Source organism: Centruroides vittatus, unplaced genomic scaffold (genome assembly GCF_030686945.1).
Source record: "Centruroides vittatus isolate TY-2023 unplaced genomic scaffold, ASM3068694v2 contig_2073, whole genome shotgun sequence".
In the NCBI taxonomy this organism is placed as follows: domain Eukaryota; kingdom Metazoa; phylum Arthropoda; class Arachnida; order Scorpiones; family Buthidae; genus Centruroides; species Centruroides vittatus.
In genome coordinates this window covers 270,137-296,747 of record NW_027121287.1, presented here as the reverse complement: position 1 = coordinate 296,747, position 26,611 = coordinate 270,137, and the positions used below count along the sequence as shown (strand labels likewise).

Genomic DNA, 26,611 nt, shown 5'->3' with positions numbered 1-26,611 from the left:
TATTTTATTTTTATATTATTTTACCTTTTTTATTTAAAGAATTTAATAGTTATCGAGTTATCCAATTCATTTTTATAAAGGAAAAAAGAAAAAAAATGATAAAATGATCCCCTCCCATCCGTGTTCCTGACGTTGCGAATATTACACGTGTCACGTATCTAGCGTGTAAGCGCTTACGGTACGTCTGTGTGTATGTCCTCTTCCAAAAAACGCTATATTCTGTAATAAATAGAGGGTAAAGATATTCTAGACGGGTCTCTCTCTTCTTGTAAGAACGACGTTAGGATGTAAAGATGAAAATTTTACACGAGGTGATGTTGATGTCCTTTGATATGGCTGACGAAAAGACAGTTTTCTATTGCTCCTTTTGACTACAATATATATAAAATTTAATGTTAATGTTGCTCTCTACAGTATTGTTTGTTATCGTGTTTTCCTTTTTCCCCTTTCTTGCGGGGGTGTCTTTGAAAGTGAATCTGGTTTTACTCACGTTAGCTGTGTGCTTCGTGTTGTAAAAAGTTGACATTTTTCGATGCTCTCTGCTCGCTACTAAATCTGAATATATATAAAATTTTGAAAAAGAACAGGTATAATAATTGTATAAAAGAGATTCGTGATGTTAAACTCACTTTTATGTTCCTTCTCCGGAATTGAAAAGAATATTAAACCAGACCAGATCGTTCCTTCAACTTCACTTCTTCCAATGTTTATCTTTAAATTAAAAATATAATTTAACTTTTAATTAATGCAAATTTCGGTTTAAAGCGTTACTTCGTTTGTTTTCTCACAGGTTATAAATGACTTTATTTTATTAATTCATTTATTCGCTTATCAATCCAACTCTTCCGGATTTTGCTTTGTTTTCTTTTTCTACCACTTGATCTTCTTTCATTTTCGCGCTATTTATAATGTTAATTTTAAAATTTTCCAGCAAAATAGGGAATGTATTCCATTTATGAATGGATTTTTATGTAATTTTAGTGTTTAATAAATTAATTTAGCTGCAAATTCCACGAGAAACACGTCTTCGTTCTTGCGTCATTTCAGCTACTTTTTAAAATAATTTTTAAGTGTGAGATCGATTTATGAGTTAAATTAGGAAATATTTTAGACAATACACGGCATCGATCGATCGATCATTCTTTTGTATAATAAATACATATTTTGAGCGCTTACGAAGAGAATAGTTTAAGAAATTTATATTTTCAATCAATTCTAGACTACAGTTTTTATGTTGTGGTGTACAGTACATTCGATTGAAAAATTTGTCCCTTCGAGTTTGGAAAACACAAGAAAATATAGTCAACTATTCATTTCTCTTCCAAAAATCTTTGATTGATGCATGCATTCCGGGGGGGGGGGGGGGGGGGGGGGGTCCCCCTTTCCTCGTGAGATTGCAAGGAAGTATGTTTAGAAGCCAAGAGTAAGTTTTTTGTTGGGGAGATTGGAAGAAAGATCCGATCAGCTTTCTCCCAAAAAAATGACATTTGGACGTGATCACTCCGTGCCTATCACGAAACGAAATGTCATTTTTGGATTGCATCCGTGCCTCCGAAGATGCTTCGAGTTCGATTCTATAAGAAAATAACTCTTGCCATGTGAAAAATCAAAATTTCTCCCCCGCATCGGAGGTTGCTTTCTCGTATATAATAACACGGAAATCGTGGACGGATTCGGGGCTGGGTGAGCGGAGAGGCGCCCTTCTTCACCCCTTCTGTGGGTGAAGAAGGGCACCTCGGGTAGTAAAAACTGTGGCAAGGTACCGTACATTGTTTCCTTTCGGCACCCTCCTCCGAAGGTTTCTATTGATTGAAACCGTTACAGATCGAAGGTCGAACATCTCCGGGTTTGTAATACAGAGACGAACTTTGATAAATGCTCGGTTTATAATGAAAAGGGGGGTTTTCCCTACCGACGTGTCGACATATTTTACATGAAAGAGTAAAGACGTAGAAGAACAAAACTCTTCTTTTATCTGTCGCATGAGGTAATTAAGAGCATCCACAGTAGGGACTACCTATTCACAACGCTCATTAGTTGCGATATTGCACACAAGAGACTAGGAGACCGGATTATACAGGCACTGTAATAAGTTGGCAAGAGAATCGTGCCCGGGACAAGGGAGATCGCCTAGCTAATGATTAGATACACTATCGATTATTTGGTTTCTCTATCCCCCTGATTCTCCAAAGTGGAGGGACGAACCCCGTATAGCCTGCAGCTAGGAACACGTCCACCTGTCCTGGCCAAGTGCACACGTCATCCAATGCTACCAGCCTATCTAACTAGGAGTAAATTGATTGTGCAAACAGGCACTGGCCAGGGATGTTTAGACTGGATGTCACCCAAATCAGAAACGAGAGAGATTTAATGCTAGATCTAAACTTGCTCCTACGAGGTTAACTCGATTCGCTAATACTAGATCCAATTACCGGGGCTTATTTTTATTTTTTATACTCTTCTTGAGCAGAATTTTATGCAAATGTTAAGAAAGCCAGCCAAATATGAAATTATTTGCAGTTGTTTCCAGATATATGAGATAGAGAATGGATGTATTGTTTCGTCGGGGGCATTTGTAAAAATCGCACGACGTGTCGCCTACAATCGCAGCTAACTGCAAAGCGTACCACGTGACCTGGATGGGAATTGCGAAAGACTTGATTGAACGACAAACGTACTGTCCCCTGGGGTGTCGGGGAATGCCGTTTTCTTTAGGTTTAGTCCATCTCGACATCAGCAGTAAAGTTTTGCCAAATTCAATAGTCCTCCCCAGCGTCCTCTCCTCCAGTATTGTTGGCTTCTTCCACATCATCAAATGCTAAGTAAAAGTGCTAAGTAATCAAGACAAACCCAACTTAAGCGTGACAATGATTGCAAAGCTCTCATTTTTCAAGGATTCTTGACTCCTTAAATGCTGACTCCGATCGACAGTTGGATTTTTTTGGATTCCTTGTTAAGTATCCTTACTGTTTTCTTTCGAAATACTTTAAAAAATAAATCCTAACCGCTCCCGAGTAGCCATAAATTTAAATAATATAAAAGTAGAGGGAGACTTAAGTTATAAATAATATAATTAGGCAGAAATTTCTTTATTAATTTCGCAAAAGTGATCGAGATGCGACTTGTAAGTTGGATTTTTTATGTCGCGTAAGAGGGTTGGCGGAAGCAAACTAAATCATCTAGACTTATCCAATAATAGTAGCGAATATTATCATCAAAATTTAAAGCTCCTTCAAGTCACTTCATTAAACCAAAGTCGTAAGTGATCGTAAAAGTAGGACTCTATTGCCACAAGTGATTGTTCTCGGTTAAGAGTAGCGAGGAGAAAAGAATTTTATCAATAAAATACACTTACTTTGGGTCATAAACTTCTTACATTTTACAAGTACAGAGTGTTAGACGTACAAGACTTTAAAAGGGGTAAGAAAGACGCACGCGCTTCAATAAAATTTATCGTTCTGGCTGAGAAGATGGGATGGATGGAGAAATTTACAGTGATCTGTTTAGAAAGAAATCAAATTATTTTCTAATAGGGACCAACGAAAAAAATAATATACAGCATATATAGGAGGAGGAGGATGCTGTTACAGAACTCCAGACATAAAATTGTTTGTCGGCTGGAAAAGTGGGAAAAGAGTACCCGGTGGACCAGCTTCTGCTAACTAGATGAAAGAGGCAATGGCACACGAGAATAATATTGATTTTCTGCAACGTTTGTTACGAAAGGCAAAAACAAAATGCCAAAAAATCTGCTAGGAAATCGCTGCGACAATTACCATTTCCGAGAAGGCAAGACAATTGGATTCAATTATTCGTAAGACCATTCCAAAGAATATCGATTTAATTTATGCGAGTCGCAGAGAATTTCGGGCCGGGGGTTAGTAAAAGAGCGCGTTCAAACTCATTAATGTATTAGAAAAGGGGGAGGGAAGAGAGATCCGACGATATTCATCATTCAAATTGCTACAATTTATTAGAGAGGACACAAACTGGGCGGGCGCTCCGGCTTTCGGTTGCAAACAAGACAAGGAGTGAAAAACTTCTATCGAATCAACGACGTTGTGTGTCAGTGATTGAGATCGAAGTTAATGGTAAAAAGATCCAACTGGTCCATCCCTTTTCACGTCATGTCAATCCAGTGCAGAAATGAGATACATGCTCCTATGTGCGCGCGCCCGTTTCAACCTTCTCCGTCCTCTCTACCCTTCCTTAACAATGCAAAACTCTTTAACTATCTGCAAGAGCTCCCTTCCTATCAAAATAAACCCCCCTAAAATAATATCGTCTTAGGAAATGAGACACGTGACAGAGGGGGAGAGATATTGTCTAATGTTAAAAAATGTACCGCATATTTTTTTCACGGCAAAATAATTAGATCGGGATATAATTAAGGAGAGATAATTGTTCAATTTGCATAACACGACTTTCGTAGACATCAATTAAATGCGTTTCAATTATCATTCAATCACGACCGACAGTTTAATGAGTGAAGAGGGTCCTTTCCTGTTTTCTTAATGATCGAATTGTAGTGTTTTTTTAAATTTTTTTTTATATATAAAACTCATGAAAATAAGGTAATTTACAGTATTTTGTACGAGTTGTACAGTGCCTCTTGGTTTCATCGATAATTAGGCACCTATCAATAATTTTTCCTGGGGGACATCCATATGTCATTCTACTTAATCCTTGGAAGTTCTAATCCATTCCTCAATTTTTGCACCCTTCTGCATAAATGTAATTAAGGTGTAAACCAACCCCATATCCAGGGTTAAGCCCTGTCTCGCGTAGGGCTTTAGCTTGTCAAATGACGTCACCCCCGCTCGTATTGTAAATACTATCTTCTTATTAATATTTATAGAAGCTATTGTCGAATGTTCGATGCTTTGTCGCAGATAGGTACAAATGAGACACCCCATTTGATCTTTACCTCGTTATAACGCGAAAAAATACAGAAGAGAAACCCCTCTTTCTTATTAAAAACATTATTATATATCCCTACTTTATATATATATTTCTACATCGGTTCGACTGATTGTCTGTCCGTATTTCACAAAGTAATTATAAATACCTTAATGTCTAGATTTAAATCTACTTACAGGGCGGCTCGAAAGATGGATAACCGTGTTTGTGCCAGCCAAGTTAATGAAGTGTTTGGATGAGATATTTGGTTAATCTTGGGCCACTCTGTTTAGAATTATATCTTCGAGTTCAAATTAAAGAAAATCTACAGTGAAAAACTGCGCTTATCCATCTGATGTTCTGCTTTACCTCTACCAAACTTTGATTAAGGACTAATCATATAAGCATGCCTATGTACAGTACAGTACTGTACTTTACATCTAATTATCACATTACGTATCTTCTATATTTAATATATACATATAAATATAACCTTATAAACCCAAGTTTTGTATCACATTTCCTCAAGAAATTTGATTTCTTACGAAGAAACATGATACAAAAACGTATGATTTAATATAATTTTAAGAACTTAATTAACCTAGAATGTAATTAATTAATATTATACAATGTATATTATATAATTAATAAGTCATTTTTAAAAAATTACATAAAATATTAAAATAAAATCGAAATTTTCCATACACACTCCGCTCTGCAATCACAATAATTCGATTAAGGATTAATTATGTAAGAATGAAAGCATGATTTAGAGTTAATATATGCAATTATAATTATAATTATAATTAAGTTTAACAATATATTTAAAACAATAAAGCCTTAAATTTATACATTTTATAACCCGCTTACTTATAAGAGCATTCATTAGTGTGTAAGAAGGCCTTATACGTCTCACCTTTATACCTTACTTTAACCCGTAAAGGTGACTTAATAATGTTAAAATAATAAATTAGCGTGGTTAATAATGCATTAGTGTTAAAAATAAATACTTTAAGGTCAAAAATTTGGGGATTTTCACATTAGTTTCTCTGTGCAACAACTATAATTCTGTAAAGGATTAATCATAGTTAGAGAATACGTGTGATGTCTCGTGAGCTTAATTAACCTATAATAGAGACTAACATGTAATAATATGCAATATACCTTCCATATTAAATTAATAAATCCAAATGTTCCGGTTAGCGACATTTACTAATAAATATTTATTAAGTTAATCGCTTACAACCGGTCACGTGACAATAATCAGCATCCTTTTCCATCCGCTTATCCGCGGATGAAGTATTGAGGATGATTTATCAAACTGACCAATCGTCAATTGAGTGTGGAAGTGGAGTAATGGTGCAACTGTTACTTATGGGGATTATCAATGGAGTCACGGACCACGTATCTAAAATGCTGGATTATCTGTAACCGGAGGGGTTACTTTCCTTACGTACTGTACAGTACCATAAAATTGGTATAAATGGCTATCGGGAAATTAAACTCTGTTATGAATATTCTCTAAGGATATTTTACTACTTTAACACCAGTTTTAGTATATAAACGGCATCGGTAACCTAACTACTTGGTTACTTTTAATGCCTCTGTTACTCCTTTATCGTTCGCGTAACTACCTTCACCAGATATATTTTGATAGGGACTGTGTTTTGTCAGGTTTATCATCCTTATACATCTGTACTTCTAATGACATCTATTGGTAGAAAGCGTTAACAGTGTGAGGATGATCAGTTTATCATCATCGATAAGTTTTGCATCCTTTTTTAATCTTCACGAGGACCACTTGTTTGTGTTATGGTTAAGTAGAAGAGATAAGGATTTTCTTTGATGATAAAGATATTATAAATTTAAAATTCCTCGCGTTAGAGACTACAAGAAACGGATGAAGGGAAGAGGATGATCAATGCAAATCAGTAAAAGATAATTATCAGAGTTGGCCGAAGTTCTCCCTCGCTATCGTCTCTTACAAGTCACTAAGAGTAGCATCTTGCAGAAAAATCAAGTTTTCCAATCATCTCCTATCGTCTTCCTCTTGTTCTATCTTCCTAATTACTTCGTGTAATCTTTCCCTAATTGCAAGAAATAATATAACAAGATGGCCGGCGTGAGATGATAGCAAAGATACTATAAAGACTACTCACTACCTTACAGTAGAAATCTTGCACGAAGATAAACCAGAATATCATCATCAAAGCGATATTTAAAAGAATAAAGATCCACGTTTAAAGCTGCTTAATTATTCGATATAAGAGCGACATTATACAGGGGTATTCCTTTTTGTAACGTAAGATAAAGCAAATAGAAAGTGCTCTAAAAGCGATTTATCCATAGTCTCTGCTTAATTAAATAAAAACAAAAGCTTACTTCACTCTCACTTCTCTCTTGCTCTTTTCTTTCGAAATAGCAATCACCTGACAAAACGTAAACGTTAAAGGCTGACGAGCACGTCTTTTGGACATTTCCTGCTCGTCATTAACATTCCTCGAACGTTGTCCAAGAAATTAAATTAAGTCTACGCCGTGTTCATAGCAAAATGAGCCAAGTGGTCTCTCGTTAAAGCATCAAACTCCCTCCATCACCCCAACCAAGATACACTCTTTGCTTCCTCTCTACACCCTCGGGATAACGACAAACTTTATTCAAACTTACATCGACTTAACGATCGTAAAATAAAATAAATTTAATGTTATATGATATAACTTTTATAATTATTAAAGAATAAATGCGTTTTTTTAATGATTAGCTCTTTGGTATGGAGGATGCTCTTCTCTCTCCTCTTGTGTAAGGAGATACAACCCGAGGGCATTTTTCTTTTAATGTTTTTAAGCTTCTAACTCGTTATTGAGTAAACAAGAAAGTTAGAAATAACAAATGTAATCGTATATTTAATTTATAAACGCCGTTACGTTCATACACGCGAATATCCACTCGATATAACGTCGTGAGGGGCTGAGCAACGAGACTAAAAATAGCATTTTTTGGATTTTTATGGAGAGAAATGTATAAAATTGGATACGAAAATATGTTTAACGTTAAATTAATTGGAAAATATATAATTGAAATAAAAAGTGGAACGTCGAAATGACGTAAATGAATTGGAGGTAACTCTTCGTGAGATTATCGTTTGTCGAATACGTTTTGGCAAGAGTAAATTTACAGTTATTTGATATGTATTTATCGAGAGTAACAGCAACGTCTCCACTGTTTGTATGACGATGACGATGGTTTATGAAGTCGAAAATGGGAGGGACGGAAGTACGTCGATACCTGTCAGGTAGCGAAAGGTGACAACTGAAAACAACAGATAAATAGCGACCGGTCGAGGTGTATACCTTGCAGTGACGTCACGTCAGTGGCCATATTGGGCACGTTCAGTTGGACGGTATTAACCAATAGTAAGCAGCGACGAGGAGAAGATAAGACGGAAGAGGCAGCCAATAAGAAGAGGAGGTTGTGTCTATGCATCGCAGGATGCGGCTAGGGGAGATGTTTCGGCTTATTCTCTCACATTAATTAATAGGATACTGTTCCGAGATATCGGACCCCGCGTTCGGTCTTGCCCCATTCGGGGGGAGGCGTTCGCTTTATGACTCCGTGTGAATGCTTGTTTTGTGACCTTTGACCTCGACTTTTCGGCGCCCTTCCGCCTTGTGGATTCTCCAGGTGAGTATGAAGTTTTCCAATGTGTCAAACCACGCCGATTGACAACGGTTGAGAGAATATAGGTCAATTTTTACCCCCCCTTAAAACCCTTATATCGGATAGAACCTTGCATTGTTAAAGGGTTGGTAGTTTAATGTCATATTTAGCATGTTTAAAACCTCATAAATTATTCATGTTTATGACTTCTTTTGATAAAAATTAAATTCGTTGACAGTTTTTCCCCCGTTCTTGACAATTCAAGCTATTGTTGTTCTCGATTTTGGTCCATTTATTCGTGTTTAGATAAGGTTAAAGTGACTTTAAGAGTTGATATTAATATCGTAGTTAATGCAATTTTGGAAGTGATTGTTTATAAATGTTTGCAGTCTTGTATGAAAATATTAATGCATCTGAATAATTTTAAATGTTAAATATCCTATTAAATAGTCTCTACACCGTTTTTATTCAGGATTAAATGATAATTTAACATTAAAAAACAGGAATTAAAAGATCAGAACAATTCGGAGTTTCGTTACTCCGGATGCCTTTCGACTCCAGAATTTAATTTTTTTTCTCAAGGTTTTTGCTTTTAAAACCGCGTAAAGAAGGCGTAGATTTAATTTAAAGCGATTAAAGTTTAAAAAAATTAAAAATTTCTTAGATAATTTATGTAAAATCCAACGAAATGGTGGATGTTTGTTCTGCAATGTCGCACTGCGGACGACATTTTGTGTCCTTGAAAGTATACAACTCACAAATGTTTCATCTTCATTACAAAATAATAAACAACATTGTCTAAGCAATAATTGTCATAAACGAAATTACTTTTTTTGAAAATGCAAATTCATAAATCAAAGTTTTTGTTCAGATGACGAAATTCCCTTAAACGATGAGGAAGATGAGGAAGATGCGGATCAGTTGCGTGATGAGCTGGAATTCTTTACGGCAGGAAAATTATCTTAAATAATTTAATTAATTAAAAAGTTTATCTAAAATTGCACCGTTTTTAGAGTAAAGAAAATATACTTAAACACAGGAAATATTTCAATATACTTAAAAAGATAAGTTAACTTTATTCGTCTCATTCCACTCATTATTTTAATTTTGCTAAAAGCTTTAGTCTAATCGAATAGTCAATTGCTATTTAATGATATTTAAATGTTGTTAAGCTTATAAACTTAATAGAAATTAGCAAACATTTCTCGAAAAATGAAGAAAAAAGCAGATAAACATCAGATATTTTCTTAAATGCCTGCATAAAGTAATAAGAAAGAAGCGCTTTTCTCGTAGATGCCAATTCCTGGCTATTTTACGTTTAAAATGCTTTACTCTATAGGAAAAACATTAGACGAAGTGCACTTAATCGAAAGAAATGGCACGGTAGAAAGTGAATTAAGTTAATTTAATGTCAGATAGATTACTGCTTATTGATAGGTCAATTGTTTCCACCCATCAACTAATCCCTAAATAATCTTTTTGGCTAGAATATCATTTAGCACGACCCTGCTTGGCTTTATTCAAAACATTTGACACTTTGCCCTCCTCGCCATAATGATTAAGCGACGTTAGAAGGAAGTATATAATGTGTCATGCATTTCCTCCGCAAGCTTGGCACTTCCTGAAAGAGCTGAATAATCTTGACCTAGTCATTGCCTAAGTGAAAGATATCGCATGCTGATAAAATATTTATTTAAAAAATCATTTAAACTTTCAAAGAAATTTATAACAATTTCTCTTTTTTTACGTGGATTTAAAATTTATGAGGATAATTGAGAGGAATGAATAGACCACTCCATGATGTAGTAGGAGGCACTTAAAAGATTATAAAGGCTTTAGTTGAGATTTTTATTCATTTTTAGGATTAGAAATCCTTGCAAAACTCTCTAATGAATAAGAAAATTAACAAAAATTATTAGGCCTATGATGTAAAGGGGTTAAAAACTCAAATTTTCTTCACATTTTCTCATCCGCATTATCTACAAAGCAAATATTTATATAAGAAACGATGCTAGAAGGTCAAGAAATATATATTGACCGGCTTATTTTTCATTTAAAATTCTTATAAAACGTGAAAAATAACTTTAATTCTCTTTAGGCCTGATGAGATTTAATGATATTCGCCTATATTAAAAATACATTTAAAGTATTCTAGGCTATACAATGGCTCAAATTTATAAGAAAGTATGATGCCATTCGGTTTTGGTATCATTTAATAACCCTTAGGTGCATTAATTATTCACATAAATACATAAATAAAAGTTATTCGATTATAGTTTCTAACTGCACAGCTGGAAAGGGTTTTTAAGTGATTTATTTGGAGCATTTAAATGAATTTAAAATTTAAAATATATATAAATTCTGCTTAAAACTATTGAAATTTTGAAAATATTTTCATAGGCCTTAAATACTGATGAAAAGCACCAGTAAATTACTCGTATAAAATATAAATTAAGAAATAATTACATAATAGATTATTGTAAAGAAAATTTTACTTTAATTTTATTTATTTTTGAATTTTATTGATACTTTTATGGCATCAAATTACAATAAACAATGTTCTGTTTGCCATACAAATGAATGAATGGATCAATGAGTTTCTCAATTATAACAATGTTCCTTATTTAATCAATGTTTACAATAATATTTTTATTATTATTATTACGAGAGGAAGGAAATTATAAATTAATTGGAAAATTGAAGTGATTCAGCAATTTGTAGGCCAATAACACCAGCCAACGTTTCTTACGATTTCTTATTAAAACTTCAAGTATATGAAGTTTTAATAAGAAAATTAATGAATTTTTAATAAAATTCATGTCACAAACAACTAACGAAGTCCCTTCTTAAAAAAATATTAATTTTTAAATGAATTTTCGTACACAAAATATTAATATCCCCTACTAAAGCGTGTCAAAGAGAGAGAGAGAGATAGGAAACTCAATCTAAAAAATTAAAAATAGATATATTTTAATGTTTAAATCAATTTAAAAAATTAATACATTTTTAAATAAAATATTCCAATTTTTATTTTTAGCATTTATAATAATAAAGACAATAAATAAAGCTTAAAAATCAGCTTTTTAAAGTGTTTATATTCATTACGTAGGTCTTTCTTTAATGAAAAAAGGAAAAAAATAATTATAAAGAAATATAATTTAAAAAAATAAAGTTTATTTGTAGAAACAGAAAGGCGACTATAATGATTTAAATGTATAATTTAGGGCACAAATCTTGTAAATTATTTTTCTAGAAAGATAATTAAAGCAGGATAAGTATCCTTATCTATTATTTTAATTTCACTGAAACTAGGAAAGTTTACGATTGTTCTACTCTTATAAAATTCCCTGGCACAAGCTCTAATAACTTTATACTGTAATCAAATACCTCCCCATTAACAAGTAAAGAAGAAGAAGGAAGTTGTTCCACTTTTACTCATTAATGATTAAATATATTTTGACTTTTAAGTAAAAAGATAAATTATAAAATAAAACAGCTTATAGAAGTTTTATAATTAAAAAAATGCCTCGTGTAAAGTGAAATTTCTGATTTTCTAATCTTTATTTTAGTAAATCCTCCCATTTTACTTTAATAATTAAACATTTAAAATCTTATTTATTTATTTTTTAAATCATTTTTAAAGGAAAGAAAAAAGATTTCGAAAAAGGATTTTTAATTGTTATCGTTAATGGCTTATGTTAATCTTTTCGCCCAAGAGAATTTTTTCTTGTGTTTTTATATAAAATTCGTGTTTACTTAACTCAAAAAACGTTTGATAATTATAAAATAATAATTTTAAGCAAATATTAAAGGCTATTCTCGAGTTGAGGGGTTGTGATCCACATGGAGGAGGTTGTAGATAATTTATAAGTCTCCAGAAGTTGCTATTAAGGAAGAATTAATGGAAGTTGCTAAGTCTGAAACAAATCTTTCCCTCGTTCGAACGAAAGGGTAAATGTTTAGCAGATAGAACAGAGTTACAACCCGACCGAGTCACAGATGGTATAAATCTAACCATCGATCTTAACCATTGGTCTCTGCATTGAAGATAATTGGACAGTTTCGGGTTTCTGAGCGGTTATCTACAGCAACTCACTGGCCGAAAACACAGTAATTTCTGTTCCATCGATTCCACAGCAAAAACAAGAAGTAAACATCACATCTATATCATAATTGTTTGTCTTTCTGGTAATTAACCATTGTGTCTTCCAGTCTGGAACCACCAAGAATCGCATTGCGGGCCTTCGCAGTTTGTTCAAATGAATTAAAAATATTCAGATATTTATATATTTTTAAAGCTATCGTTATGTCTTAATATAAATTACTCGATCCTACACGAAAAATCCTTATTAGGATCCGTCTAAAGTAACGAGGAGCCTTGTATAAAAATTGATCGGAAAATAATGGTATTTCGTGTCGTACAAACCGCTCATCAACAGTCATAGTTTTCCTATTGTCGTAACCTAGCTGCAATTACAGTCTATTCTATGTATCACCCTCCGTCGAAGGCTACTTGAAGCAAGATATATGGTTGTGCCAAACCCGGTTGACGTCACGGCACGTGACCGAATTTCATCCACCTCTCGCCTCTTCCGTCCGGTGTTACAGCATCGCTAGATGTTTTGTAGCATGGAGGGGAGAGCCGGAAAACGGAAAGACAAGTCGTAGCGCGTGTCTGCCAAGGCAAATATCGACAAGCAGGCAATGGGAAGTTCCAGGTGTTCGGTCCAACCAGTGTACTGCTACCATTTACGAGACTAGTAGAGAGGGGTTCGTTTAATGGCAGCGGTGCCCTGGTGCCAGACGGCTGCCCATTCCACGCTCGGTTTGTTAGTGGAATCTGTAATCACTGAATGGAAACAAACCCTTCTTGATATCGTCAAGATACGTATCTACTACAGGTGGGTTTTGACGTTTCTACCTAAATTCCTCATCCAATACATCTTCCAACATGTCGCGCGCGCTCGAAATTCCTCCCTTCCTTCCTTTAACAGAAGAAAAATCCAAATTCTTACCGAAAAGACCTTAAATAATTTATTCAAATTACCCGTTACTCATTAAAAAATCTTAAACAATTTTATTAATTGGTCTAATTAGTAGTTAAATTAATCTATTTTATCCGAAAGATACTTAGCTCTCCATTGTTCATGCACGGGCCTAATTTAGCTTAGTTTATAATGCGGGCACGTTTGATAATGTCCGTGTATACTTAATAATTAATCATTAAAAAATTACGTTCTATAAAGAGCTCGATAGTGTAACACCTCGCCTTATAAACCTGGCTTGCACGGACCAGTTTTAGTAGCTTAGGTTTGACCTTTAACAGTAAATTGCTTTAATATTCTTCTACTTAATTCGTCGATAGACAAACTACTCCGCAGATACAAGTGTAGGGCCTACTCTATTTTATTTTATATATTTATTATTATTATTGATTTATAAGTCTTTTCATTTTTTAAGTCCAATGTATAATTTGTCAACTTCAGATATAGAATATGGAATTTATCATTTATAAACTAAGTTGTTAAATATAACTGGGTCGAAACTCAATTTTTCATATGGAAAATTTTATATTTCCACACGGTTTGTTTCTGTTTTATATGATTTTCTAGGCTATCCTACACTATAAATTTTGTATTGTTCGTGTTTCCGCTTTTATTTTCCTTATAAAAATAATAAAAAACTGCCGAGATTTGTATATATAAACCTTATCTAATCTGTAAATTTTATTCTATCGAATTCATGCAAAACTTCTTTAAAAAAGAAGAAAAATTTCAAACTTTAACTCCGTATCTCAAGGTGTAAACGGCGCAGAGTAAAAGCTTATAAAGGTCTATTAATATTTATTGGAGCATAATATAAATTGGTCACGTTACAGGCCTACTTTATATTTGAGTTTCCTTAGAAAATATATCAAACTACTTATCGAACTGTCCATAAATAAAGCGTAGTTGACGCAGCCAAGAAAAATAACTTCTATATCAATTTTCTACATCCTTAAAGCTTCTGACAACCTTTCTATTGGTATTTGTTATTTAATGGAGAGACAGGGGGGAAATATAACTGACAAAACATCTTATGTAAGGAGAAAGACAAATGTGTGCATACATCAAGCCACGTCATAGCCAACCCTCTATGGGAAAATGTGGCTACGTCTACAACTGTACCAATAATTCTACCTCGAACAAAGGATCACCGGTAACAAATACTTGCCTGGATGTGGAGCAAGGACGAGGATTTAGAAGCAGCTCAAGCACGGGCGATTTTACTGTCTACGCTTGATTGGAACAAATGGGCTGCATCGCCATCCTGGAATACACAACTGAGAATCTCTGGCCTTTGAGTGAGATGTATACGATTCCCGACCGGAAAGGAATATATTTATCAATACCACCTTCCTATAGGAAGAATAATGAGGATTTAAACACTAGGAAATTAAGGAAAAATACCGTTTCCAAACCTTCTCTAATTTAGAACTGATTGTAATATTCACGCAGCATCCTCATTGACGCTGTTCCCGTATTTAGTATTGGGATGAAGCCTGCGGGTGTGCGTGTTTAAGTGGTTGTAACGTCCTCCCAAACAATTGCCTAAAAAGGTTTTTATCTACATTGACCAATTAGGAATATTCACGGCAGTACCGAACTACGTACTGCACTGTACTGTACATTTGTAAGATACTTCTCGACTTTTTAATCCCGAATTCCAGTTTCTTATATAAGGGGGAAATGTTAAATTTACTTTTTAAAAAATCCCCTTTTTCATTTTCTTTATTAGGATATCGATTGTAACTAAGATAAGGTTTAATGCAGATGATTGCCTAGCGATTGATTTCCAATTAAACTTACTTTAAGATTGTTTAAAGATGGCGGCGGTTCTTCTATATTATAACGAGTGGTGTTGAAGTTAGAACGAATTTTTTGAAATTTTCAAAACGTAGAATACACTTTCGTGAACAAAAGAATGAAAAATATAGATTCTTGTATTGCATCTCACAAGAAAAATAGATAAAAAAGAATAAATAAAATATTATCGATTACCGGTGGAGTGTACCATTTGCGAATCCAAGATAATAGCATTGAAGATTTGCAATAGAAGATCAGAATAAATTGTATTTTACAATTGTACCGTTGTGCCAAATCTTTTGTACGTAGTTCTTCGGTGGATAGAGGATTATACATTCTTTTAAATATATATATACACAAATTCGATGATTTTTTATCAGTGTTCCCAATCTCTTAGTGTGTCGTATGGATCTCGAAAACTACGACAAGACGTCGGTACGGTTCCTAGTAAAGATATACCTTATAATTACATTATATTTCGATGATAGATTCGTGAAAGTGATACATCCATCGATATTCGTACCTTATTATCGCCAGCCATAAGTTAAAATTTGTCCACCAATCCTCCTCCTCTCTAACCAATCAATACTAGCGTGCCAAACGTTAAGAGAAAAAATGGATAGACGTGCAGGTGTGTTTAGACAAGTATAGCCGATTGGTCAACAGCGTACACGTGACGTCGAATAAAATATTTATGGTAGAGAATGGGTACTTGTAGTACACGTGACAATATGACCGTCGGCAGGACAACCGACGACAAAAACCTCCTCTCTTACATGTATGCATTTGTATATAGATACACACCAGCCGATGAAAGGTTCCGTAAAATATTATTATTAACTTTTTTGGGATATCCGCATAAAAATATTTAAAAAGAGCTTATTTTATGTAGAAATATTCGCTTATTTTTGATAAATGCAAATAGCATCCCGCAAATGGCCGTGCAATTTATCTCTCGGGTTTACTTCGAGATGTTTCTGGGATAAACGACTTATAAAAGAAAAAAGAAAAAACTGTTTTAAGGTTAAAAGATTTAAAAATATTTAAATACGCTTAGACGAATAATAACTCTACGGGAGTTCGTTAAAGAACGATCTTCACAAGTAAAAATTTTAAATAAAATATAGAATTATTTTTTAAGGTTTTAACATTATAAAATTAATTAATTTTTACATAAAAAAGGAAGAAGGGCGACTATTTTAGATTTTAAAAGTGCTCGCCTCCTTACAAATCTCCAATTATTTATTCAAAAAATAATCAGCTGATATTATTACTTTTTAAATAATTTCTAATCATTTTAAGGAATCATTTTCTTTTTTAATATCCTTAAAATACTTTAATTCACCTTAAAAAGAAGGAATTTAATTTTCATAAAATATTCTTCGACTTGCAATTCATCTTCGTAAGCAGATTATTATATATCGTGCCTTGAAATATATATATATATATATATTAAGATAATTGAGTAAATTATTCTATAAGAGATGAGAAAAGTTTAAAAGGGGGAGGGAATTAGAATTTGCATGACTGAAACTATAAATCATAACTAGTAGTGTATGGGGCTCTTAATTACTTATCAGTTACTGAAATTACATAGTGATAATTGAGAATAATACTCGAAATCATTGTACTAACGACAGAATTGTGTACGAATGACGATTTAAATCGATTAAAGTATCGATTGAATCTATCGATTATAGAGTGAGAGAAGGCAGGTGTATCTTACCAAAACGTTATAAGTTCAGACGACGCCTGAAGCATTAGTTCCTTCTACCCTTTGAAGCGTTATGGCGAAGAGAAACTCATTTCGGTCCAGATTAACTAAATATATGATTTGTCTGAGTGCTAGGCGACATTTTCCACCAATGACGCTTCAAAACTATTCGATTGTCATCCCGACACCAGCTGAGTAAACATCCCCCTTCGTAAAATATGGAAAAATCTTACAAAATTTACATCAACTCTTATTATCTTCCACTCATTTTATTAAGTTATTGGTAAAGTGTGTGTATGTATATATATATATCTATATCTTACACGAAAGTTTATTGGAGGATGGGGATGATCGCGTGGGCGATCTTATAGAATAAAGGAATTACTCTTCCTCTTCTGTACGCATCTGGGACATGGTGAAGTAAGTATCGCATCGTAAACATTCTTCAAATACTTTTAAATTTAAAACTGGTTTTACTTAATTATCATTTATTTTTTATTTTATATATATTTATCTTACAAAATCTTCTGGCTTTCGTCACAATTTACGCCAGTATCTTTAATTGTAATTGCTCTTAAATGTTGGTTTTATTCGCCTAACTGTAAAAAATTTCATTTATAATAATTATTCTGATTGTAATTTAACTAAAAATACACATTTAATGTGGTTTATGAGAGATAATTACACTTAAAACTCTGTCTGAAGCCGTGTAGTTGGACATTATAACTTATTTATAACGGATGTTTAGTGTGACTAGGGCCCGAGAAGAGGACCGTACCGCTAACAAGCTTATTTCAGTGGCTTTCGAGTTAGTCTTTATTGTATACAAGATTAAACTTTTGGGCCCCAAAATTAAGCCTTTGGAACAGACCAGAAGGCTAAATGGCCCTTCTAGTAGTTCATTCTACCCGATTCTGCTTACACAGGCCTAAATTTTGTATCGAATTTTATAAACGATTTATCATTAAATCGTAAAAATTAATTTACGATTTGAAACAGACTTCTTCGATGATTTTTCTACATAATTTACATAAAAAATCAAGACTCGTGACCCTTAAGCCGTAACACACAAAATGCCCTACCTCTTCACTAAATAATGATATACGTGAAAACGCCAGGCCCTAAGCTATAGTTTCATAAAACGAAGCCCTAAGACCATCGTTTTGCAACATACAAATCCGTCTCCGCTCCTAATTATAATTAATTTATAGTTAATTTTCTCGATTAATATGCACACAAAACAATTTTCATGCCCGATAATCCAGCACCGAATGAATAAAACTCGACACTCGACATTGACATAAATAAATAAAAAATTTAATCAGAAAATACATTTAAAATCCTCAAAATTCACTTAAAATATATAGAAAACTTGAAGAATTTTATGCATATTGCGTTAAAGAGGTGAGGAATTAACCCGCGGTTATGATTTGTGCAGTTGTACGAGATAGGGCCGAGATTTTTGGAAGTTTTAGATGCTTTTGTTCAACAGGATATGCGGAAGAGTATACTTAATGAATTCGAAATAGGAAATTTCAACGTTTACGTATGCGAGATGCGATATGCAATCGATTATTGAGACAACTGTAAAGTATTAGAAGCATCCCTCCTGTTTATAAATTCAGTCGAGCCACTTGCTTTTAACTGATAAGAGAAAAGTACAATAGTTTAAAGGATACTTTAGAATATATTCTACTTAATTATTTAAATCTGGTATAACTTTTAAATAAATTCCTGTCTGAAAACCCTTTAATTATTTCCCTTTACGAAATCTTATAATGCTAAAGTACAACGTTCGTGATTACGTTACATGAATTTTTCTCATCGTTTCGCAGGTGAATTTTGAATTTCTAACCACACCCAATTGTCGACTTATTATTTAAAATATTCCAAAATATTTTGATCATTGTTCTAAATCCAGTTCATATAATAAAATTAAATATTATTATTCATTTTTAAACCAAAATTCCGACCACCCCTTACTTAAATCGGCTCTTCTCCTCTCGTTTTCTTCAACTTTTCTACTTAAAATTGCTATTTAAATTAGTTTATAAAGCGTTATTAACTTATAAATACATTTAAAAATTCATTTTAATTCATTTCTTTGAAGAAAATTCATTAAAAATGGCTTCAAAACTCGATTTTTAGCGGCGTTCACCTCGAAAGAATTTTTAAGGTCGTTTAAGGTTAATTTACTTGCAACAATTATGCAATATTTCATTCGTACACGCGTAGGGCCTCTGTAACGTGCTTAACGCAGTTTAGGACCACGCGTATTGGCAGGGGAGGCCCGACACGTTATAAGAGGGTGTCGTACTTTTAAATTTATTACTGCTAGTGGAAGGGGAAGAGCCTCTTATAGCTCGCGATCTATGGCTTTTAAATATATCATTACCTTGTAGGGCCTCGTATATTAGCTTAGGGCTTCACGCTTTTAAATTTACTACTGTTTAGTAAAGGAAAAAGGGCCTCTTATGTTGTAGCTTTGAAAATATTTAGATTTATTCAAATAAAATATACTAAAAAGGTATTGATGCACTTTATCACACGGTGGTGGATGTCGACAGGGGGAAGCTGTGGATTTTTCCCCGAGCCAGGAAAAAACTTAGGGCCCTTAGTAGTTTTTATCCCTACAAATTAGCGTTATTTTTACTTTAAAAAATAATAAAGCCTTTAATATTGCTATTTGCTAATCAAGGAACGTTTTGTGTATTTCATTTGTTCTAAAAAATAAGGCAGAAGGGGCCCTTAAGAAACTCCTAAAATATAAATTCATAAATTAAAAAAAAATGCAATTATAGACAACAGTTGTTTCGAAGATAACCCAAAGATTAATAAGAAAAAACTAATAATAATAATAATAATAATAATTTAAGAGTCATTTTATTTGATCTTCTCTAACACGTAATTTTAATTAATTTATACGAGTTTAGATTTAAAAAATAATCAAATGAAATGTAATTTAAGAATTTATTTGTAACCTAAATTTTAATTCTAGAGCTTATCTAAGTTCAAAACAATTAACTTAAATAAATTTATAATATACATTTGACTTATCCTCGAGCAAATTTAACTCCTTATAATTTAATTTATTCGTGAAAAATAAACGAATGAATATATAAAACTTTAATAAATTTCGAAACTTAAATTAATTTTAAATGAAACAATACTTTTATTCGTGATAATCATTATTAACTAAGACATAAATTATTTTATTATTATTATTATACCTCTCCTCCGAAGACTTTTACATTTTTTGGACTCGGGGGCCTCGAAATGTCCAGAAAGGCAAAAAGTTTGGGACTTTTTCCCGTATGCACGCAGTGGAGCGTTATACCTTCACGGGGACCCGGGCGAATTTGAATTAGGGGGCCCGGTGTATATAGTGTTGATATTTTTTGGTTTGGATTGATATTTTTTGGTGAAGATTGTGGGATGTCCAGGAAATTGCCCATAGGATAAAAGACCGCTGTATGTATGGACGTTAGCTTTGTGTGTGTGTGGGGGGGGGAGGGCACGATTTTGTTCATTCAATTTGAAGCTTAATAACTCCCGTTCCTTCCGTCGAAAAATTCTGAAATTTAGCGAGAAGATACGTGTATTAGGAGTGAATATTTGTAGAAATTTTCGAGAAAATCGGACCATCGCTTCGGGAGTTACGCTCCCCGACATCTCACCAATTTGAAGACTTAAAGATAATGGTAGCGATTATTAGGAACGAAAACAAAGAATGCCGGGAAAACAATGTTGCCAGCTCCTTTTGTTTTTTAATTCAATAAATGAGAAAGAGAAAATCATAACATAAATGAATCAGTTTTATGAATCGGAGCAATAAAGTGCCTTCGGAATTAAAGTTGTAGATAATGTGGTAATAAAATAAAATGTGTATAATTCTGTTTAGTCGCATTTATGTAGAGAGAGAGAGAGAGAAGAGAAGAGGAGGGAAGAGACTACAAAATGACATATACCACGTGGCCAAAGCTAATTAGATTAGTTAGCAGGCAGTCACTGCTTGTCAAAAATCTCTGTTCTCATAATCACTTAAAAGTCAACAGTGGACGTTACTAGACTCGTAAGCATCTAAACGGTCATTTTCCTCGTAAACAATGTAAATGTTAAAAGTTAGATTTGAATCGCGCTTCAGAACTTCATTATGTGTTGGCATCGTAACGGCTTGTTTATTCTCACGAAAAAAAGAAAAAATCTTATCTTAGATTTCTGATAATAGATTTAAATGGGAATTTTTATCCAATCGGTTCTTTAAATAAATAAATTATTAGCTTCATTTAGGCGCTATTTTATTAAATTGTCTTATGTTTTTTATGATTATTTTAAAGTAAAGTTGCTCGTATACTCGAGGGGAGTCCCTATATTTGTATACTAATTTGCTGGGATGTCAGCTTTGGTTAAGAGTGATTATTTAAGTTTTAATAAAGAACCGACGACGCGAAATTGGATAAAATTTAGAAAACAGTCCTTTTTTAGTGTAAAATTGCTTATTTTCTTAGAAAGAATCCACATAATTTTACTTTGATCTACTAGAATGATGTGTGATGCATAGTTGTGTAATTCTTTCCCTCTAACGATACGAAATTGGATAGAATTTAGAAAATAACTCGCCTTTTTGGTATTTTTAAACCCTTTTTTAATGATTTTTACAGTTTACGGACCCGGAATCTTCAAAATGATAACTTTAGAAGAGCTAGAACTCTTCTTACGCACCGAATAACCCAAACGTCACGCCGCTCGTGTTGTCTTAATATATATTTACAGCGGCTAAAATACTGTAAATATAAATTACAAACAGATAATAGACTTTGTAATCTATATAAAAATCAAATTTTTATAAAAAGACCAATTACTTTGATGAGCAAATATCGCGATTTCCGTATAAAAATAAAAATAATCAAATGATTAAATCTGTTTTAAAATATGAGAGATTTTATAATTGATTACGACTAATTTTAAAGAATTGAAGAAAGAAGAGAAGAGACGAGAGAGATGCTCTTAGTCACTGTCCGGAATTTAGGCAAAAATATTGATTATTTATTTTTTATTTATTATATTTTTTGCCTGAAATTTCATTAAAATCGTTTGGAAATTACCAAAGAATTATTTTTACTCGGAATAAAAATATAAATTCGTGTTTTATTTTTTAAAAAAGTAAAAGAATTATGTAAAATAATAAATAAATAAATAAAATATTTGATTTCATTAGCTTAAAACTAGTAGAAAAAGCGTATTGAATTATTTTGAACGCAAATTTCAGAATGAATTTCGTACCGCCGTTTAATCGTATTTAATACAACATTTAGGCTACTTTATGCTTACAAAAATGCAATTGCCAACGATTTATAATTTTATTTAAATTAGCTTTAAAAATGGAGAAAATTGTAATTTTGTATTGTTATTTGCGAAATTGACCGCTATCGAATTTTGTCTTTTTGCAGATGGGTTGAATACAGCATGACAAACTCTAAGGAGGTGTCCCATTCCAAGTGGACATTCCGATCTCATTCTTGGTACCATCCGACTCTAGAATCGGGCCTTTATCCCCTGAGGCCGCGTTATCTAACCAAAGGGAAATTGTACGGGTTGTGCTTCCTTGTGTTCTTCACGTCCCTCTGCGTAGCGTTGAGATTGGCGTACTTGGGTTACTTATCGCCCACCCCGGTCATCTGTCTAGGATCCTACAATCCGAGTGCGGAAGTCGATCTAGAGATATTGAAAGAAAGGGTCCGATTCCCCAGAACCAAACGACGTTTGCCACAATGCGTCATCATAGGGGTACGTAAGTGTGGCACGCGAGCCCTGTTGGAGTTTCTTAATCTTCATCCATCCATACAGAAGGCATCGGACGAAGTACACTTCTTTGACGACGATAGCCGTTATCATTTAGGATTGGAATGGTATCGCAGGCGGATGCCGTATTCTTTTCCTAATCAAATAACCATCGAGAAAAGTCCAGCGTACTTTATCACCGATTCGGCACCGGCCAGGATCAGATCCATGAACGATACCATCAAGTTACTGTTAATCGTACGGGATCCCGTGACTCGCCTAGTTTCGGATTACGCTCAATTAGCGGCAAACAAGGCGAGGAAGGACAAGTTAGTCGCATCCTTCGAGGACATCGTCCTCAACCCCGACGGCACCATCAACAGTGGGTACAAAGCTGTGAGGATTAGTATGTATTCGCAGTACTTCAAAAAATGGACGAGGGCCTTCCCTAGAGAACAGATCCACGTGGTCGACGGTGAACAGTTAATTAAGAATCCATTCTTAGAAGTATTGAAAATTGAGAAATTCCTCGGTATAAGCCACAGGATAAGCAAGGATAATTTCTTCTACAATAAAACAAAGGGTTTCTATTGCGTCCGAAATGATACGGCCGAGAAGTGTCTAAACGAAAGTAAAGGTCGTAAACACCCCCCAGTTTCCGAAGAGGTCATACATAAATTAAGAAAGTTTTATGCCCCGTTTAATCGAGAGTTCTATCGTGATTCGGGGCAAGATTTCGGATGGCCCGAAGAGTGATCGACACCCACCCCAACCCACTTCAAAGGCCCAAAATGTGAAAAAAATAAATAAATCGTTCATGCCTTACTACGAACTTTTCACAATATATATAATATATATATATATAAACGTATTCGTGTATGCATGTGTATGATATATACCTTCCACATAATGTATATATATATATACATGCGTAAGATATATTTAACATGTCATATTCTTTCTTTCCTCTTTTAGAAAGTCCGGATAATAAGGGTATATATATATGAAAAATTGAACGTTTCAGTTGAAAAATTTAATTGTTTCACGTTTTGAATATTTAAATATCCTATAGAGAGTATTATTTATATATATATACACACACAAGAGGTTATAACTCCTAATGCAAGACGACTGAAGATTTCAATTGGTGCTTCAAAAATATATAAAATAAATAATTATTTTATTGTTTAAAGTTTCTTAACAGTTCAGTCGCATTGTTATAATAGTTTTTAAAGATATTCCAATTGTTATTTTTCCATATTGGAAAAAGAAAACACAGAGAAAATTCGAATTTGTTTACATTTCAAGATGGCGGAGTTCACGTTTGTTTCGCTTCAGTGAAGTTGTAAGGTTTAAATAATTAAAGAAAATAATAATAATAATAAGGATAAGAAATTTATATGTGTATTATTGTATATAGAAGAAGAAAAATCAACAAACAGTATGTATATTAGTGACGTGTGTAAATTATTTTTATCTTTAGATTATATCAAATTAGATGTTATTTTCTAAGGACATTATTAGGGTGCCAACGATTAACGAGTTGTGTAAAATGTTTAAAAGTTCTTTCAATTTAATTATTTTTATTATATTTTGTTCTCTGTTTAGTGTGCCACATCACACATAAAATTCTGGACAATCATATATATATATACAGCAGATTTATACTCCCCTAAAGTTGCGTTGTAACCATCACTTCTGCAAGACTTAAAGATGTCTAATTAAATTATTTGTATATCTTTACAAACCTATAATCTCATTACAGTTCTGTAAAAAGAAGAAGAAGAAGAAGGAATTTAATCAAAATAAAAATAATTAAGGTCTTTTTTTAAAAAATAAATTCGAACATAGCTTCGACTAATAAGATGTAGTCACGATACAGAAGAAGGAAATTCTTGCCAACTCCCTCGTAAAGAATGGAAGCATATCTAATTAAATTATCGTGATATATCAAAAACATATCCGAACAGAATTTCATTTATGTAATCAAATAATTCATCGAGAAGGAAAGGAGCCTCAAAGATTAATACTGACAGCAGCAAACACCTTAACCAAAAGCACTAGAAGCAACATAGAAGAATAATATATATAGTCTGATCATTAAAAAAAGCTATCACGCCCGTATAGAAAACAGTAAATTCTAGTAAAGCGTATCAAATATATATATATATATATATATTTAGGCTCAACATTGGAAAGATTCTTCGGACCTACTCACAAAAATTTGATTTTTTTGGTTTCATCACTCGACTATAATGTATGTAAACCCCTCTCTCTAACAGCAATACATGCGGAACTGTAAATATTTAAGTTGACTATTCATAAGAATATATATATATATATAATATATATATAAATATAAATATATTTATTGTTCATTCATCCATCGTTGAAGATATTATAATATATTAATTAAGGAAAAGAAATTCCCATACTCATGTTGTGTATAATTGTTTGAAAGATGTAGATTTTTTCTTATAGGATTTATGTTATGACGAAAAAACAAAGTGTTTATGTGAAATGTTGAATGTTAAGTTGGTATTTTATTCGATGACGTGTTAAAAGAGTTATTAATACATCAAGTTGTTCTGGGTATAAATAAATTTAAGAAAAGATGACGACGATGATAATAATAATAATGAACAATAATAAATTTTCTTTGTTATTCGGCATTTGATCCACTTAAATTAACTGAAAATACTTTTAAAAAAGAAACAGTTGTGTAGAGTAAGAATATAAATATACTGTAAAATAAATCTCAATGGATGAGCATAGTTATTTGTTTGTCGTTTAATCGTCTTTGGTGTGCATTTTGGACTCGTTTTGGCAGTTTTCGGTGTGAGTAATCCAGGATTTTGCTTCGGCCTCAATTTCGGGGGCCTTAGATACATACGAATCGACACTAGGTCGGTGCCATACTTGGAATTCGGTATTCCTAGGGCCCTAGATCTCAATACCTGTTGGTGATTTAACCGTTTTTAAAAACGAAAATTTGGATCAAATTTATTCCCGAGAGCGACATCCTAGGGCCCGACTCATCTACAGGCCTCGGACACTCGCAAAACACGCCAATACTCCGGTATCTAGGATCCTAGAAACGTTGCATTTTCAAGTATAGTGCGGAACTAATTTCACATTACCATAAACTTATATTAAAGAGGTCTAGGGCCTAGCGAAACCGAAAAATGCCAAAATTCTGCCAGTAAACCTCTAACAAAATATTCGTTTATCATCATTCGACGCTAGTTAATCAATTAATTTGCATTAAAATCAATAAGTATCTATTAACGGCTTATCTTTTTAACTGATTTTCTCACCGGTTTATCAGCTAATATTTGTATATTATCCATAAAATATTAATTTATTCACGGAGTAACGAATATTTATACATTATAACTCCGTACAACCGGCGAAATATTAAGAAACAGTCCCGAGAAATCGCGTTTTTTTTCTTTTTCTAATAAATCGGAATTCGTAACGCATTTCACCACCAGATGACACCACCGAACGAAGCGAAATTATCGATTTTTAAAATTAGAAAATAAATGAATTTTATTCGAATTAAATTTCATAAATTATAAAAAGGATGCGAAGGATGAGCGACACGTGTTCATTTTTTTTTAAGAAAAGGAGAAAATATCATTGAAATTTATTGGAAAATATATTTCACGTGTACATAAATTTCTACATTTATAAAGCGTACAAAAGAATAATT

The 26,611-nt window shown here is 33.1% G+C and overlaps 1 protein-coding gene across 1 annotated transcript; it reads left to right on the top strand.

Annotated features, from left to right (window-relative positions):
• The first annotated feature begins 8,370 nt into the window (after positions 1–8,370).
• LOC136970636 (heparan sulfate glucosamine 3-O-sulfotransferase 5-like) lies at positions 8,371–24,055 on the top strand. The gene is made up of 2 exons (XM_067265085.1): positions 8,371–8,580; positions 22,566–24,055. Exon 2 carries the CDS (start codon positions 22,582–22,584, stop codon positions 23,650–23,652), a length of 1,071 nt encoding a protein of 356 aa, XP_067121186.1. The 5' UTR covers positions 8,371–8,580; positions 22,566–22,581; the 3' UTR covers positions 23,653–24,055.
• Positions 24,056–26,611: the final 2,556 nt, after the last annotated feature.